Source organism: Pieris brassicae, chromosome 4 (assembly GCF_905147105.1).
Source record: "Pieris brassicae chromosome 4, ilPieBrab1.1, whole genome shotgun sequence".
In the NCBI taxonomy this organism is placed as follows: Eukaryota; Metazoa; Arthropoda; class Insecta; order Lepidoptera; family Pieridae; genus Pieris; species Pieris brassicae.
The window spans coordinates 16,929,483-16,948,455 of NC_059668.1; the positions used below are offsets into that span (position 1 = coordinate 16,929,483).

At 33.9% G+C, this 18,973-nt stretch overlaps 2 protein-coding genes across 3 annotated transcripts; one reads left to right on the plus strand and one right to left on the minus strand.

Moving 5' to 3' along the window:
• The first annotated feature begins 1,230 nt into the window (after window positions 1-1,230).
• On the plus strand, window positions 1,231-18,856 carry LOC123707951 (conserved oligomeric Golgi complex subunit 4). Of its 2 annotated transcripts, none has more exons than XM_045658288.1 (13): window positions 1,231-1,482; window positions 1,646-1,777; window positions 1,987-2,089; window positions 2,474-2,606; window positions 2,892-3,012; window positions 3,864-4,199; window positions 4,862-4,983; window positions 5,960-6,073; window positions 14,209-14,401; window positions 15,182-15,434; window positions 17,142-17,305; window positions 17,908-18,092; window positions 18,734-18,856. In XM_045658288.1, exons 1-13 carry the CDS (start codon window positions 1,396-1,398, stop codon window positions 18,774-18,776), a joined length of 1,986 nt encoding a protein of 661 aa, XP_045514244.1. In that variant the 5' UTR covers window positions 1,231-1,395; the 3' UTR covers window positions 18,777-18,856. The 2 variants fall into 2 exon arrangements, with proteins under 2 accessions (XP_045514244.1, XP_045514243.1); XM_045658287.1 differs by having other exon boundaries at window positions 1,232-1,482; window positions 1,646-1,843.
• Window positions 6,632-12,526, minus strand: LOC123707950. Its single transcript, XM_045658286.1, has 3 exons — window positions 12,233-12,526; window positions 7,716-10,456; window positions 6,632-7,481 (listed from the first exon to the last, which is right to left on the minus strand). Exons 2-3 carry the CDS (start codon window positions 9,904-9,906, stop codon window positions 7,075-7,077), a joined length of 2,598 nt encoding a protein of 865 aa, XP_045514242.1. The 5' UTR covers window positions 9,907-10,456; window positions 12,233-12,526; the 3' UTR covers window positions 6,632-7,074.
• Window positions 18,857-18,973: the final 117 nt, after the last annotated feature.

Here is an 18,973-nt window from a genome sequence, read left to right on the forward strand (position 1 = left end):
TGTATAGTTATAAATCACAGTATAAAAATGACATAATGTGTGAAAACAATGACGTTAAGTGTCAAATTTACCATATAAAATATTTTGATCCGGTAAAAGTGCGAAATTGTTTAAAATGTTTGTGATTGAAATTAAATTATGCTACTATTACTCTATGATTTCTACATCATTTTATTAACTTTCGAAAACATTAGTTGGAGGTTTACATTTTAAAACCGCACCCTTATCTATTTTATTTTATTAACATAATAATATCAATCAAGTGTCAATTTCTATGTACCGAATGAATGCAATTTAACAGTCAAAGAGAGTGCCTACGTATGGCTATGCTGTCTACACACACAATTTAGGAAATCGTCACGCTTATTAGTGATCTAAATGTACAGCCATGGCACGTACATGCACTGCAGGGCAAGTAATAAAAATATTAGATTGTGCTCGAGTAGGTAGGTACTCACTGATTACTGTCGACTTTAAAAGTAAAATAAAATCAAAGAGAAACACAATGATACGCTACAAGCGTCGTTAGGAAAAAAATATCACCGTTAGTGTTACCACATTTTACGGCGGAGACCATGAACGATCTCCTACTCGCGGTCCTAAATTATTTTTATGTATATATACCTACTACAGGTAACTTGCATTTTTTCACGTTATACAATAAGTTGTAGCGGAAATCTATAGATTTGACATGATTAACGGACATATCAAATAAAATTGTACCACTATATTGACTATTACAAAAAAGTTGATTGACATTAGTTTACTCCAGATACACCATTAATTTTTTAACCGTTCTCGAAAAAATCTTAACTCGAATTCACAATATAACGCACATCTATGAATAATAAAACGCACATATCACTATCCGTCAAATTGACAACACCCTACAAAAAGAATCTAGGGGGAATTCCCTAGGCATAACTCTTGAATTTCTCTCAACTCACTTGTCATGAATAAGATGAGGTTGTTCCGGAGGAGGTCCCGGGGCACTGCCCCGCCTGGGCGAATGTTCTCAATATTGGCCTAAATTATAAAAGCCGTTCTCGATAAAATAAATATTTAATATAAACCCGAATCTTTTCTTTCTTCTAAACTGGCTTTATAAAATACAAAACAAAAATTTAGTTAAATAAAACATTCTATATCGATATTTTATAATCTTCTTAGGGTACCACAGGGCACAGACTTAGACAGAGACCGTCAAAGTATTTATTTCATTCTATAATATATATTTCATTCTATGTCAGATGTTGTTGCCGTAAATAAAATCAGCTGTTTATTTGTTACGTACTAGAAATTATCAAATTCGAAAATAGAAATCGTGCTTTGTTATTACCGAGTCTCATTATTTAGTTATAAAAAGGTTTAATTTCGAGTGTAATAGTAATAAAAATGTCTATAGCTTTATTATTAGAAAAGTATGACGTATCTTCTGAAGATGGTCTTCAAAAAGCACTTAATGAAATAGAGAAAGAAGAGGTTTGTAGAATTAGTACTGCACTATAATTTTTCCACGAAAAAACAAATTTGAAAAAGAGTTTACAGAACTCTCCAAATTCTGTGTTTTTACAATGATATAAAAGTGAATGATATGAATGATATTTAATAACATTGTAATTGTATATGTAAATTTGTTTTCCAGTCAGAAGTAAATGATGCTCTATCAAACGCACTATCTAAAGCTTGTGTTCTTGAGGGAAGGCTTCGAACTACTAGTCAAGCATGTACAAAACTAAGTGAAGTAAAATTTGAAGCTCAGAATGCAGCTGATATGGTAAACAAAACTGCAGCATTAGCTAGAGGTGTAAGCGCTAAAGTGCGCCAGCTAGACTTAGCTAGAGTAAGTTGATTATAACGGATTTTATTGTACTTTTTATTACTGTATCGTTTACATTTTTTGAGAGTATGACATATATATTGTATTAAGAGATGATATTCACAAGTATTCTTAGTAATTTCTATGATAGAAATTTATCTTTTTAGTCCCGAGTTGCAGAATGTCAGCAGAGGGTCCATGATTTGATAGATCTAAAAGTATGCAGTGCTGGAGTTGATGCTGCTATTAAAGCACACGATTATGAAACAGGTGAAGTAGATATAAGTTATTTTAATGGTAAACATACAGATACTTAAAAATAAACATGGATGAAACTTGACTAGCTCTTCTCATAATGCACTTGTTGTAGTCTATAAACTTTTTACTGATTTATTCTGTTCTTATATATTATAACATTAATAAATTTTTAAATTAAATAAAGGTGAAAATTAGTGTTTTTTTTAAAATAAAATGTGGTAAACGGGCAGGAGGCTCACCTGATGTTAAGTGATACCCATGGATCATTTCAATGCCAGAAGGCTCGCGAGTGTGTTGCCGGCCTTTTAAGAATTAAAAATAATAATAAATATCTAAATCAATTATCACTGAAACAGACTGAGATAATGTAGAAATTTAACAATTTTATACCTTTAGCTGCTGGACACATCTCAAGGTTCTTAAGTATGGAGCCAGCATCAGTGGCAGCAGCTCGTGCCAGGGGAGATGCAGATTTCCGGCAGGATATAACTGCAGCTACCAATACATTACGAGATCACCTTATTAAAAAGTAAATATTTTTATTCATTTAATGTAATTATCGAAAACAATATATATTTTCATTTAATATCCCTTTGTATTATAGCTTTTAGTCCAATGACTGACATCTGAATATTTGTTAAGTTCACAAATAGAATTTTGTGTATTGCATTCATTAGTGTATGTCTACTGTGGGTAAAATATTCAACTCGTAACGAAGTTAAAATTTAGGTGTGACTCTCTGTTTGAAAATCTCTCCACAATTGAGATGCAGGGAATTAGTTAATCACTAAAAATGGGTCAAATATTTTTTTAGGTTTGAGGAAGCAGCGGCTAAAGAAGATGATGTGTCAGTAGAGAAGTTCTTTAAACTCTTCCCTCAGATTGGCTGTGCTGAGTTAGGAGTAGATATGCTGAGCAAGTATTTGGCAACACAGGTGATCAATTGTTTTAACCCTTTTCTAAATAAAACCCAAAGGACAAGATGAATGAGAAGACAAGTTTATGTGTTTTATTAAGTAGAGTTATATTGTTTTTTTTTAAATTGCATTTGAGGTCTCTGTTGTGGATAGAAATATTCATGATTTCAATTATAAGTATATAACAAATTAATATACAAGTCTAGTATAGAAACTTCTCAATTGTAGATATATTTTTGCATTGATAATTTTCTCTGATATGCTAGTAGGATCAATTTATTTATTAAAGCTTACCACATCATACATTGTACTTCATCTTCTTCATATTTTATAAAATCTTTCATCTAAAATGTATGACAATTGAAGTAAACATAAGTGTTTCAAAAAAGAAATTAAAAATTAAAAAATACAATTAAAACATATACATAAAAATTTCTCCAAAACTGATCAGCCCACTACCGAATATATCCAGCTCCGAATAAGCACTATTCAATCCGTTAAAATCGCGAAAAATTCGAAAGAAAGGTGCTTGGACTCCTAGGTTGGATAGGATCAGTTGTTTATAGGCCTTTTTAAACACGTATAATTCTTGTAATAATGAACCCAGATTTTATTTAATTATATGCACGGATTGGTAAATTATAAGTATACAATTGATTAATGAACTAAATTAATTGAAAAATCTATATTTTTTACTTAGTAAAGTAAATCTACATACCTATAAATGGATGGTTAACTTAATTTCCATTTGAATTAAATCCTATCACTGGGAACCCAAATATATTAATGGAATAAAACAACTTGCAAAACGTAAAAGGTAAACAATAATTAATTTTCTTTACTTAAATTTTTTACTATGTAATTTACAGCTAGAAATAAAGCTGCGTCGTTGCAGCGTTGTATCAGGGGGCGGAGGTGAGGCAGCGCACGCTGACGCGTTGACCCGCGTTCTAGAAGCGGGCGCGGCCGCACTCGAACGTATACGTGCTTTGAGTGCGGCAAATGGCCACACACTACCGGCCGCATTGAAGCGAATTCAACCCCCAATATGTGCCGCTGTACGCACTGTTAGCCGCTCCTTGCTCGCTGCCCGACGATTGCCAGAACCCAAATCATCGCTGGCCGTCGAACCTGCGCTAAATGAACTAGCGATGGCCCATCAACGTGTCTATCTGTACTTTGCATTCCTACGGAGACGCGTCGATGTAAGTATTCATACTCGTATCGCTTTAAAAGTTTAGAGCTGAATATAAATTTTGTTTCGAAAAAACCCTAAAAGAAGTTCATTTTATCACAACTTTTTAATGGGTCTTGAAAATTATTTAAATTTGGAATGTATTGTAACATTGTTTTAATTAGCATTTATAATAATTGTAAATGATGTCTGCCGCGACTTGTAATAATATAACAAATAATACGTTTATTTATTGTGATTACTAATTTGCAATTACTTTTTTATTGTAGAGGTGATAAAAAGATATCGCAACCGAGGTGGCATAATGACGATCTTTTAAAAGAAAAACATTTCTTTTTAGGTTCCTTGGCAAATAATATACTAAATTAAATTTAAAGATTAAATACTTAAACGATATCCCGTATCATTCTAAATATTTACCCCTAACATGTTTTCACAAAAACTGTTGTCTTGTTGTCTGAACGGGCACTGAAATTTTTCATTCTATTTTATTCACTTAAGTGTTTAATCGGCTTTTGCTTGACTAATAAAATCTAAATATTAACAATATAATTTAAAACATAACAAACAATGGCACATTTTGACATAAATTATGTCAAGTACAGAAACGTTGACATGCATCGATGTCCATATTCAATGTTGTGTAACCTAGATTTTTTGTATGTTGAACAGTTAAGTGCTATGGACGAATCTGCGCGTAACATTTGTGTTGAGTCGGTGGAAAAGATTATAGCGGACAGTGATATGACGAGAACTGCACAAGACATCTTAAGCCATTATCTTACACTGGAGAGGTATGATCTTACTGATAATTCATTAAAATATATAATTGTATAATTGCACTCTTTCGTCTCTTTCTGTCAAATTGTATGTGTATATAACTAAAAGAGATATAATCATTAACTTTTTATCAATAGATGGGTATGCTAAATTTATACAAATATATTTTATTAATTTATAAAGCTCGGTAACAATATACAGACAAAGGTAAATATTACATTAAAATATTGTCTTAGGGTCCTTCAAGAATAGAGCGTACCAAATGGCCGGCAACTTATGCGTGACCTCAATGAGAGTTTTTTTATTACTTAAAATCAGATGAGCCTCATGCCGGTTGGCCCCCTGTTTTATAAAAACAAATAATCACCACCTCCTCAGTAACAAATAGACATACACAGGGGAACATTACAAAATCATAATTATCATCATCTGTGATCTGTTTTGTTACTCATAAAAATAACAATAAAAATTGATTGTACTCCTTTAACAGGCTTTATACTAAATAACTATTTCTAACTAACAGAATTACATACTATAAATATGTGATATAAAGAGAGATATAAATAAGTTATTGCGATATTTTGGAAAAGATTTCTCTGCAAAATCAAGAGAGGTGGAGGGAATCAGTTTCCGGGATGAAGTTATTAGCTAATTTGCACATCCTAGGAATTGTGTTAGAGGACGGTTCTGTGGAAAAGAAATCCGCTGTAGGCATATGGTAGACAGGCGAGTCTGTATACGGAGTTGGCTCGACGTATCGATCGATCGATTATATACACTACACTGTTGTTTTTGTTCATTATTTTAATGACAACATTCAAATATCTTTGCAATAAATTTGAATGGTCGTAAGTGTCAAAAATACTCTTCTTTACCCTGCTAGTTAATGACGGCGACAAAATCACGTTAAATTAGGATGTGGAGCTTGAATTTGACTAAATACTAAATGCAGATACAATATATAAAGACGAGGCTTTAATGATTATCCAGGTATTATTTGGAAGAAAGCGTCAGCAAGGCACTGAAGCTGTCGACGCCGCAGCCAGGTCTCACGACTTCCAGTTTAGTGGATGATGTCTTCTTTATTGCCAGGAAGGTGATCAGGTAAGGATATTTGTGTGTTGCTCTATGTTCTTTTTTCCAGATGTATTTGAAATTTTCTATGCCATAAAAAGCTAATAAAATCGAAATAAACAAAATTGAGCTTTTGTGTGTTTGTTACTAAAATAAAACACCCGATCAAATATTACTATGTGAAAAATATAGGGCGTAATTCGACATTAAAATCAATTACGATAAACATCTTTTCTATGGAGATAACGGACAGGAAGGATGTTAAGTGATACCCGCGAAAATTAACAATGCCAGAAGGCTGGCAAGTGTTGCCGGACTTGTCAACGGTTCAACTGCTACTACTACTGCACATGCTAGAATTACTACTCTGCCGTCATACTCATGACTAGTATTAAAGTTATCTAAGAATAGCAATTTAACGCGAGTTGGATGATTATTTTTAAAAAGGGGAAAAAAAATTGAGATCGGTAAGGGGATTTTTAGGTTTTAGGAAAGAGTTTTTAATAATTAACTTTTCTTTGCATAAAAACTTACAGTTATGAACAACTTAACAAACTTATTTTTATGTCTTCAAATGAAACATCATTAGATATACAAGCAACACTTTATTACATGCAATCCTACAGTTACAAAGTAGAATTATTAAAGTGAGATTATATGCGTTTAATATCGAACAATAACAATATGGAGTACAAATAAGTAAAAGTAAAAAAAAACATACGAAAATGTGAACAGAATAAGCATTGTAAAATTTAATCCATTGTTTTGACAATCAGCACAGCATTGTTATATAAAAACCGTCATGTTTGGGCATCGATAGAGATGAAAATGGCCAATTACTTGTCACCGCGAATTACTTTATGATACAAAAGTAGGGTTAGCTTAGGTTTTTACAATACATTGACTGAGAAACTGGGTTGGTAGTATGGTATCATAGTGGAAGCAAAATGTCAGTCGTATTTGTTACGAGAAGTGATTTTTTTTAATGTATCGGGGGGCGTTCTCTCGCGGAAACTCTGGGCGTTCGTGTTTTATTGTCTGCCAGTAGCTCTAAAGCTACAGAGTAAAACGCGACCATTGCTTTCGAGAACAATACAGCTGCCGTTATCATCTGTAAACGAAATAAGCCTGGTGTTGCCTTCTTGTCCAATAGTCACTGTATACTGATCGGAGGATAAACGAATGGTGCTATTGGCCTGGTCCACATATGCTGACACTGGATCCGTACTATGTTTATAGATGTGATATGCAGCAGATATACGTCCACCAAACCTTATTCTATTTGAACGGATTGCTGCAACCAATTCAGTATCAGATAGGCCACTCCCTACTGTCTGAACACCCACCATGTCGTTATTAGACACTGTGTTTAGTAAATCATTTAACTTTTCCGTCATGGCGCTTGTGTTTTCAAACACCTCACGGGCGGCTTGTTCTCCTATAAACAAATATGACTTTAAATTATCACAATATAGTTTATATATAAAACCAACTTTCTCATAAGCTACAAAATTTATAATGTATTTTTTTTTTGTTTAAAGATCCTTTTTAACCGATATTTAACGAAGTATATTGTTTGTTTATACTAACAACTAACTGAAGCAGTCACAAAAGTCATACAACTGCACTGCCAATTATATAGGAAATGAAAACTTAGTAGTATTGTACTTACGTATCCAAACTTTTTTTTTCTTTTGATTCGGAAGCTGTCTTCTACCTTCGTTAAGGTCTTCAAGGATATTTCCCGATACTTCTTCGATGTACGTCATCACAAATTCGCTGTAAGCAACTAATTCACTTACATTTCTTGGATTCTTTTCAGCGACAAACTTTATTAAGTCGCTCATGTATAGATCAGCTTTCACCATGTCAACATCCGCTCTAAATGTGTAAAGTCGATCCCTTTCGTGTGGCATCAAATCGCCCTGCACAATATTACGTAAACTAACTTCACTGCTTACGCATCTGGTGGCCCATTCGACACTTTCTCTTCTGTGAACCTCAAACCGTAACCTGAGTTCGCGAACGCATAACTTGACCAAATCTGCAGGCAGAAGACTAGCAGTGCTGCACTGATTATCCGTTAATCGAGAAATCATACCAAACAATTGCTCACAAGTAGTTGGTTTCAAACTCATCAATTTTTTAACACTTATTTCCAATTTACCATTTAAAGATATAGTCGCATGCCCAGTTCTGCAGACACCTGTGGCTTGACAAGTAGTAAATAAGCCTCGGCTCTGAAGTATTAACAAATCAGGAACAGACCAATTGTTGGTAGTTGTGCCATCAATTCTGCTTAAATGCTCGCCGAAAAAGCGGATCATAGAAACTGACAAATCTGGCATTTGATTAATTTGAATTGGTGGAGCACTTCCCAAGACAAGATTACCTCCCCTCAGAGTAACGTCACCTGTGCTGCCAAAATTAGTATCTGCATATCGTTGCCACATATCCAAAACGAGTTCGACTGTGCCCTGTCTATTTAAATTTGTTGTATCAGATACTCTTTGAAGACCTCTAATGAGGTGCATGTCATCACTTAAAACATTTCGCAAACTGGCGAAAGCTTCTATTTGTTCTGGGCTCATATTATTTACAGTATCGTAATAGTGCATACCATCAATTAAAACTTGGGAGTATTCTTGAATTGATACTTGAGATTGAGACGCTGCAATAAATTGACGAAGAAGACTCGCATCGTTCTGAATTCTGCCTCTCACTTCATTTAATTCACGTTGCACTTCAGGACTAAGTTCCTTGTTAATATTGTTAAAGGCCTGTATTTCTGCTTCTCTGATTAAGGTACCTGCTGTTTTGTATGTAAACACACCTTTTGTCCAAAAAGCGACAGAAGCTAAATGCATAAGGACATCGATGGATGACAACTCATCATAATGCTGTATTAAATAAAGGCTATTATTTATAATTGCTAACGTGCTTAGTGTTAGGGTTGTCCCATTAGCAATATTTGTGAAGATTCTCAAAGCATTTGATACATCTCTGCCGCGCGCCGCTAATGATGTTAGTCTCATCGTAGCGCCCATCGCACCAAAACTAGCTATATTGGCGGCAATACCTAACCATAACATTCTTGATTCTGAGTTAGTGAAAGGGTTAACAGATTCTCCATGGCTGGCTCTATCATATAGTGTATTGGATGCTCGAGCGGAACCCCAAACTGCGCTTGCTACTCCAGCTACTACAAAAGGAGCCGCTAAACCACCTGAAGCAAATAACAGACCCACGCCGGAAGAAATTCCGGCAACTGCACTGACAGTATCAACAACCCTCGCTGTCTTAGGTCCTACTCTTTTTGGCGGAGTGTCCGCTAAGTAGATATGAGGATATGTGTATCCAGGTCGGAGTTTCAATGTAAGATCAGCTGGATACCCCATTCTACAAGGAGGTAATTTATTATTATCGTACCAATCACTGACGCTGTCGTAGTACCTCCCAGTATTGTCAACATAGTATTTTTTCGAATCACGATATCTATGAGCTCTGAATATGGGTAGTTCATATAATTTTCCTTGAAAATACAGCTCAATTGGTAATACGGTAATATAATTTTTATCATCTCCGTTACAACAACTGCGAATTGTTTCAGCAACGGCGTTTATAGCTTCTAAGGATTTTCCTTTGAAGAAAACTAGTTGCCCGCTAAGTGCTTGCTTTAATTCATACTGAGACCAATCTGTTGGATTGCAAATAGGCAAACCCATAGCCATACCTATTGTGTTAAGTAACTCTGACCCTCCTAGAAACTGTGGAATATCGCCTTGGAGTGCCCCGCCTCTGTTAAGATATTTTTCAACATTTTCTATAGCCTTTGTAACCCATTTATCTTCATCGACCTCCATTTTTTTTTCACAATTATTCTATCTTTCAAATAGATTAAAACCACCACCAATGATCTTGAAGCAAACCAGAAGGCTTATTCCGAAAGTCAGGGCGATGTCCAGTTTCTACCCAAATCTTTAGGCACCTGTCGAATTCGTGAACTTCTTCTTCGTTTATGTTTTCTAAAACTTTGTCAAATTGTGGACTAATGCCAGAGAATCCTTTTATTAGCACATCTATTCCGGAACGTACTTTGCAAATATCGTCTGCTGAGCAGGTTAAATCAAAGTTGATGCGAAAGTTTGGGTAAACACTAATGAATGATTCCAGCCAGACTTTATTGGCTGTAACCTTAGAACAGATTTCAGATACGTCGCTATGGTCTTTAATTTTTGTATAGCGCCATTCGACACTCTGGCCCACTAAGAATAAAGTTTTGAATATTTCTTCTCCGGTCAAGAACCACACTTTTATTTCCCTTCCCCGAATTTCTTTAGGTTCCCTTTCAAAACTGGTAAGCAGTTGCTTTACTTTCGGCAGGTGTTTCCTGCACATATCTGTTCCCATCACCTGTAACCAAACCGTATGAAATTAATTATAGAAGGTATATGCTAGTTAATAAAATTAATAAAATCATGCGTTTAAAGGAATAGGTACCACGTAACAGCTGAGTAATGCTGTCATATTTATTGATAAGGAAAAGCGACAAGATAAGAAAGTTCTTAGAGGTAATCCCATACTCGTGTTGATTTTGGATATAAATATAACGTTCTTATCATAAAGCTTCCAAGGTTAAAATTGCGAAAATGCATATAGGCAAGAGGGCCACAAACCACATCGAACTTAAAATATCTTACCTAACAAATCGTTTCTCTAAAAGGATCCTCACATAGAAACTGGAGTTGGCAATTTACTATCGAATTCATAATCAATTATGTAATAAATTTTATTGATATACAATTAATATCATTTAATTACATTGTATGGTTATAATGATTAACAAGACTTAAATAGATTTCAGTATCATAAGTGAGTTGCGATAAAGTATCTGTTTATAAATAATACTAGGCTATTGAATATTCAATCTTCTATTGCAAACTTATTATTAAATCTTGAAATCAATCAGTTTGAAATTAAATAGCTAGATAAGTTGGTTTTTGTTGATTGTTTTGTGTTATTCCATTTATCATAACGCCCAATACAAACGGACTAAGTGTGAAAAATAATTATATTCAAAAGCTTCAGTACAGTGAAACATTATGTATGATAGTAACGGTTCCCTTCAAAAGTTTTAATAAGTCTACTACAGTTACCATTTGTATGGTCATCATATAAAATAATTCATTATTCCCGAAGGTGTTACGTAAAATTAATTTATTTTAATTTGAACATCTAGGAATTCAATTAATTTCATTTAATATTCTTGAAAATATCATAATTTTAAACTCTGCGACATAACAATGATCAAATCACATGCAAATTTATGATGTGGAAGTCAGGTTACATAACGCCAGTGAATCCACGAGGAACGACTAGTTGTATATAATATATGTACACGATAAACGCGTATAGTGAAAAGCTCTAATTGAGTATACATTATAAAACTAATTTATATTAACTAAACTGGCTAGCTTTGTTTTGCCTTATAAATTTTCAAACGGATTAGTGGTAGAAGGGTAATTAAAGAAATATCTATCCTATTCTCAGTCCTACTGATATACATATACAAAACCACTTGGTTACAAACACTGGTACACGAAAGTTTTATATATTAAGTTATTCCAAGTAGAAAACGAAAAATTCTAGGAATGCTAAAAGATTTCTAAAAATAAACACCCTCAAACGTTACGATGTAGTGTTTATATCATAAAGTACCTACTAACATCTAATTTAGCAAAGTTTAAACAACGCTCACGTACCGGCCGGCTGCACCATTATATCTACGTCATAGATTAAACAATGTGTTACTAATATTTTGTTCAACAAATTTTAATATTCCTTTACGCGAAGTTGTATCAAAATAAAGTTTTGCTTCAAACCCTAAGCTATAACGTAGCCTTGGCGGCTCATGGTTCTTCGATTCCCGAAGAAATATGGCCTTACAAAGATACAATAAAACACACTGAAACATATGTCTGCCTCAAGAAAAACGCTTGAAGCCAGCTTAAAATATAAATGTTCAAAAATTCGCTCGTCTATTTTATAACTATCTTTATAGATTTTGTTTAAATTGAATTCATGTTCATATACATTTTATAAATAACATGGTATAAGAGAACATAAATATTATAATTTAGAATTATTGAATTTCCTTTGTAATAAAATTAGAGATATCAATTTACTTACCTAAAGTTAGAAATCTGGCCTCTGTATAGACTATATTGATTTAATTGAAAAATCAATCCAACACAAGCGCATGCGCTGATTCCTGAACTGGAACTGGCGTTGCGGTTTCGCAGTTTTAATTCTATAATCGATTACTCGGTGTTCAAAACTTATGCTTCTGAATCACGACTCCATGTACTACACTGGCCATATAAATCGCATTTGTCATTGACATAACCTTCTAACGAATCAATGACAGATAAAGCTGAAGTTTAAAGTTACTATAAGAAGTATTTTAGTAAATTCATATCTTATTTGCCTATGCTGAATTTGAATTAAGTTTAAAATATAAATATCCAATTAAGTTTATATAATATTTCGTTCGGTTTAGTTCAAGGTATGGGTTTGGCAAGAAAATTTTGTAATCGCATTATATTACCTACAGCTGATAAAGCTGCGAGCATACACTTATACTATATTTATCTTATGATAAATATAATATTCTGATAATACAATTATGAACACTTTACAAGAAATGCCTTTGTGTTCAACTATAAAGTACTAAATGATCTACTGGTTATTATACAAAATAAATTTTTAATAACAAGGAAAATAACACAGACCTTATTTTCGTTCTGTTTACTTTAAGGTCTTAGTGAATGGTCTTTTGTATAGCCTCACAAATCCTACGTGAGACTGATCGTTTTAAACATTAAAAAAAGATATAATTTCAGTCTAAAGCGTCTGATTTTAATTCTTTAGTTAATGAAATAGGTGGTAGTCTCCAGGTAGTCTGTCTTTATAGCTATTAATAATATATTTTTTCATGTTAGTATTTGTTTTTTTCTTTCAGTAATATTCCTAGTCTGATTTAATATTAGTGTCATCTATAATTATGACTAATCCTAATTATACACGCATGTGTTTTTTTATTTATTTCATTTTCTCTATATTACATTGCCTTAAAAACTGTTTGAAAAAATGGCAACTCATTTGGATGTAAAATCTAATATATAAAATTCTCGTGTCACGGTGTTTGTAATTAAACTCCTCCGAAATGGCTCGACCAATTTTCGTGAAATTTTGTGTGCATATCGGTTAGGTCTGCGAATCGGACAAAATCTATTTGTCATCCCCCTAAATGTTATGAGTTGTCTCCTAAATTTTATATTTTATTATTTAGACATTTTTTTGTATTTATGATACAGCATACAAAGATACACACAACCCTTAATTTTTGTCACCCCTCTACGATCAACCCCTATTTTTTATTTGTTAATTACTCATAAATAAAACTTTTATCCCTAACAACCTATCTCTTCTAGACTTTATACAGTTACACAACTGATATCTTAAACAAAGTAAAAAGAGCAAAAGCTAATCTTAAGAATCAATCACAAGTAATGGTTCCAAAATACAGTATACAACATTATTTACAAATACCAAAATATAGTATAATTACGAAAGGTAATGGTTAAGGAGTGTTTACGTAGGACACTAAGACGTTAGAGAGCTGAATCGTAAGTTATCGGGGAGCGTATAACTTTATGTCGAAGTTCCTTGCTTTTAAAAGAATTGCCTAGTTAGTCTATAGGGTTGTGAAATATTCTTTAAAACGGTTGATAAATACTGGGTTAAGATTTTTGTATCTTTACTGAGGGTAAGGCATCATAATCGATTCTAATATCGCCAAGACAATCTAAATGTCATGTCAAGTACACTCATAAGCGACGAATGTTGAATATTTATAGAGTTTTATCTGGATACAGGAGCAGTTTTGGCCTAGTGGCTTCAACGTGCATTTAACATTAGCTCGAACGGTAAAGGAAAACACCGTGAGGAAACCGGCTTGCCGTAGTCAAAAAAAAAGTCGACGGTGTGGCACATAAGGCTGATCACCTACTTGCCTATTCAATTCACAAACGATCATGAAACAGATATAGAAATCTGACCTAAAAAAAGGTTGTAGCGCCATTAATTTATTTATCTGGATACAGACGTGCCGTATCAACGGGCAGTGTGGAAGGTGTGTGTTGCGTGGTAAACGAGACGGGGGCTCAACTGGAACGCGCTGCCGCAGCACTGCGCCGCCGTTTAGCTGCGCCGCCGCCGGAGCCGTTGCCCTTTCCGTCGCCGCGTCGTCACGCAGCGCACGGAATCGTCGCTGCCGACACTGACCCGCTGTACTTTGTTAGTATAAGCTCTTAATATATTGATTATTTTCTCTGTCTAATTTTAAAATCACACAGAGCGCTACCATTTGATAGTAGGCTGTTCTTAAAAAGAAATAGGGATGTTGTCGTCGGTCAGACCGTAAGGACTGACTTTGCGAGACGCAATATGCAAGCAGACATCTATAATAAATTAAATAGGCTGCTTAACATCTACCCGCTTACCGTCCACAATCTAAAAATACGACTAAAGGACTGGCTCATGAACATACCCTACGCAGAGTTGGAGCTTCTTCTGAGGCCTAGTATGTAGTACAGACTTTATTCATTCACTCACTGACTCACTCACACATTTGCATTCACACACTCACTTATGCACTCTAGCGTGTTGATAACAGTTAAAATTCAATAACAAAAAAGAAATTAATAAAAGATGTAACAAAATTATATATAAATTAAATATTTTAAGGAATGTATAACTAAGTTTGTTATGAAAGAGCTGGAAACCCTGACACAGGTATATTTTTTTACTTAAAAGGGTTCCCAAATCTTACACATTGTAATGAAATTGAACTTAAAATGAATAAACATATATTTTTTCTATTTTTTTTCCTAAAATAAGTTCATCCAAATTATGTATTTAATTTTCAATTAGTGTTCATATTTTATCTATATTCCATTCAGACAGAAATAGCTTTAAATAGGGTAAAGCGGATGCGATAAGCATCAAGTCTGTATACATTCTTGCATTACAAGTGGCAAATATAAGTAGTTTTATATCTTTATAATAATTTGTCAGGCGCACATGACGGAAGCGGAACAGGGAGCGGAGTGGGCGGAGCGATTGGCGGGCGACGCGTGTGTGCTTGGCGAGCCGCTGTGCCGCGCCGCCGCGGAACACGATAAGCTACGCTCATGCGCAGCGGGTTACGCTGCCGCCGCTGCTGCTTTTCGCGCGGCTGCCGCTCATGCCCGCGCAGCTTTGAGAGCTGCATTGCAGCATACAACGGCTCTGTGGGCGCATCATCTTGTCGACCCCGCCATCGATATTGGTATGCTATCCATTTCTATCCAAGGCAGGCATCCTCGACACAATTGTGTGTCTCTTTCTTTGACTATATTTAATTGATAACGCTAGGTGTGGTCAGTTAGTAACAATACACAAATAACACGAGTACCGATAAAGAATACAGTTAACCATATCAATGATTTACATTAAATTATACATAAAATACTCCTTAGAAATATTATATGTAACAAAAGAATATAAACACAATTTATATTTAGCTGCTGTTTACACACATGCCTTTGGCATTGCCATGAAAAATTTGCATATGAGATAGACCGTAGTTTCCAGATATAATAACGATATACTCCACTATTTTCTTTAGTTAAATTAAAACTGCTATATAGTTCGCAATTTTTTTTAAAATTAAGAAACGCATACAATTCTCAATTATAATATTATATCATTTACCAAAATTGAGCCGTATAGTAGAACAGAACAATAGACACATACACTTGCGTAAGAGAATTGGGTTGTGATTGGTGTTTCATTAGCGTTATAATAAAATAAATTCAACCTACGTATAATACATATTACATTACGTATAGAAAGTATGCAAAAGATTAATCCTTAAAATAAGTCGAATAAAAGTAAAGTTGTAATATTTTTGATAAGATATATTCATAGCGGACTTGCGCTATGAAAGACGGCCTTTAATACCTAACGAAACAGTAGTCTCCTTTTTTTCCTATACCTCAACACAGGGAGGAGACGAACAGAGGTTATTAAACAAGAAATTACCGAAACCCTATCTGAAAAGTAATTTTATCAAATGGTTCAAAACTATTAATAACGATGCAAAGTATCGCCTCGAACCAATTTGTGAGACGTCATATAAGCAGCTGGTTGTAAAATAAATAAAAGTCAATTTCAATTTTGACTTGCTTTATTATTAATAAAAGCCTTGAAAATCATAAACAATAAATTATATTCTGTCTTAGATACTCAGAATGTATACAGTACTCCCAAATTAAGAATACGACCACTGGCGAAGATGTATGCGCTTTATTAATTTGGGAATACTTTATATATTACGAAATGTGCTATTAATAAACAATACAAATGTGAATAATTAAAAATTTGATTTGGTTATGTACTTGGTATGCAGACCATATTACGGTGGGTGGTTAGTAATGTTTGTGACTTCTCATTTATTTATTTATTTATTCACACTTACTAAAACATATATATAAAGAAACAGGTTACATAAGTAATTAGGCTACGGGCAATCTCATTGCTAACAAGCTATTTCTTCCAGGCAACCTTATTATGGAAGAATAAAAACAATTACTAACAGGGTAAAGTACAGAAGTGCAATAACAAAAAAGAACACAAAATATGCAACACTAACTATAACTAAAATAAAGTAAAATCTAAAGATAAAGAAAATATAAAAAAAAATACTATAACAATACGTTTGTATCTTTATCAGTATTTTATTATAGTTTGTAGTTGTTTTTTTTATTTCATGTTATTTATTTTTAAACTGTGTCGGGTATCCTCTGGAGGGCTGAATGTTCAAATATGATTAAAATGTATATGTCGCAGTAGTTAAATCTGACACTGATTTAACTACTTTACTGCGACATATACATAACTATTTTAGTCAAATTAAATTGTCATATGGTTCGCAGGTATTTTTATTGAAATCCTTAATTTTTATACCTTAACACGTAGTTTCTATTATATGTAGAAGAAGCCGAGGAAGAAGCAAACGCATTGCCCGCGGCATTGGACGTGTTAGCCGAGGAAGCTCGTGCGCAGTTGCCCGCCGCTGCTGACGAACTGCTCGCGGAACTGCTCACTGACTTGTTGAATAGAGCCCAGAAAAGTTTGCTCGCAAATAATTATACTAGGGTAAGTTTGCTTTGGTCTGATTGTGAATAACACTTGTGTTGTTTGTTAACATTATCTCCACTAATAAGAGGGACACCAAACGTGAAAAGTTTTTTTTAATTTTATTTATGCTCTTAAAAATAAAAAATGAGGCCAAACAAACTCTTATTTAAATATTCTAGCTAAAGGATATACATTATACATGTCTGAAAATGATATGAGATCTGAAGAAATCAGGCGCACGGCTAACTAAATTCAGACAACTACCACACAATCGAATATAGCCCAAAGTACGAGAGGACTTCTCGCGTCCACAAAAAAAATAAAATGTTTTAACCTGAACAAAATAAATTGAAATGCATTCTAAGGGAATTTGACTGATAAATCGATTTTGAAGGTTTGGTTTTAAATGTTTGACAGCTGAGCAACTTGACGATGTCAAACAAGGCTTTGTGGGGCCTGTCAGTAAATAGCTTATTAATTTTTCTTTCTCGCCTGTCCTATGTCGTAATAAAATAGTTATTATTGTTTATATTTACGTATTTGTATAACTCGAGTTGTTTCAATAATCGTTTTCAGTGAGAATTTTCATAAATTCGCGTTATTAATGTTTGTGTGGGTAGGAAAGTGGAGTTTGTGTGGAGCGGCGCTGCCGTCGCGTGTGCGCATGGGCGGGCAGCAACGCGGGCTCTGCCCGTGAGCAAGCCGCCCGTTTGGCGGCACTGGCGGGACTTCTCGGTGCCGATCGACCTACTGCCCCGTCCGCGCCATTACCACCTACCTTGGTCCGTCAAGTTCTTGCTGCCAGGTAACTGATACTAAAGTATACTTTCTAACATTGTTAATCGTCACTTGACGATTGATTTTTCTAACCTTTCCAGGTAAAAACTCCTCCAGACATAGACGTCAGCAATAAATGAATTTACAGTTTTCCTGAACACCTAGTATTTTCATTTGTTAAAATAGCTTTTACACATTAAGAAAAACACTTTTTGATTTATTACGGACGGATTAAAGCTTTGTATTATTATTAAAACTTATAGTTATTTCACCGTGTTATAGTCACCGTGACCACAAACGCTGAATTAAAAAAAATAAAGAAATTAAAAATTATGTAAATAACTAGCTAGCTTTAATCCGTTCAAAAAGTGTTTTTCTTAACCAATAGGACAATCAAAATTGGTTTTTTTTTCTTGCACTTTATCTTTTTTTTATTGTCTATACCACATTGAAGTCTGTCGGTTGTAATTATGACCAATTCTTATTTTAAAGTTATAATTTTCAAATTTCAAGATATAATTTTGTTCTCTTATCTGCTATTTTGACGTAATACTTTCTCAGGCAGGATCTCTGAATATTGCTGAAAATTAAAGTTTTCTCTGTTGATTGATATAAAAAAAATATTATACTTTGTAGTATAATGTGTATGTATAAATTTTTTTTTTTCAGAACTGATTTCAAGCTTGAAGATATAAAGCGTCTGAAATTATAGATTTTATAATGTGCATTCCATGTTTTTATTATAATATTGTTCTAAAATTATTTTATTAATAAAATATATTATATACTAATAAGTCTTTTAGTTAGTCATTCTATATTCAAAATGGATTACAGACCATTAAACAACACCAATAGAACTTAAACAAAAGTCCATTCTGGCCGAGCTACGCTCGCCAAAACAGCCCGAGC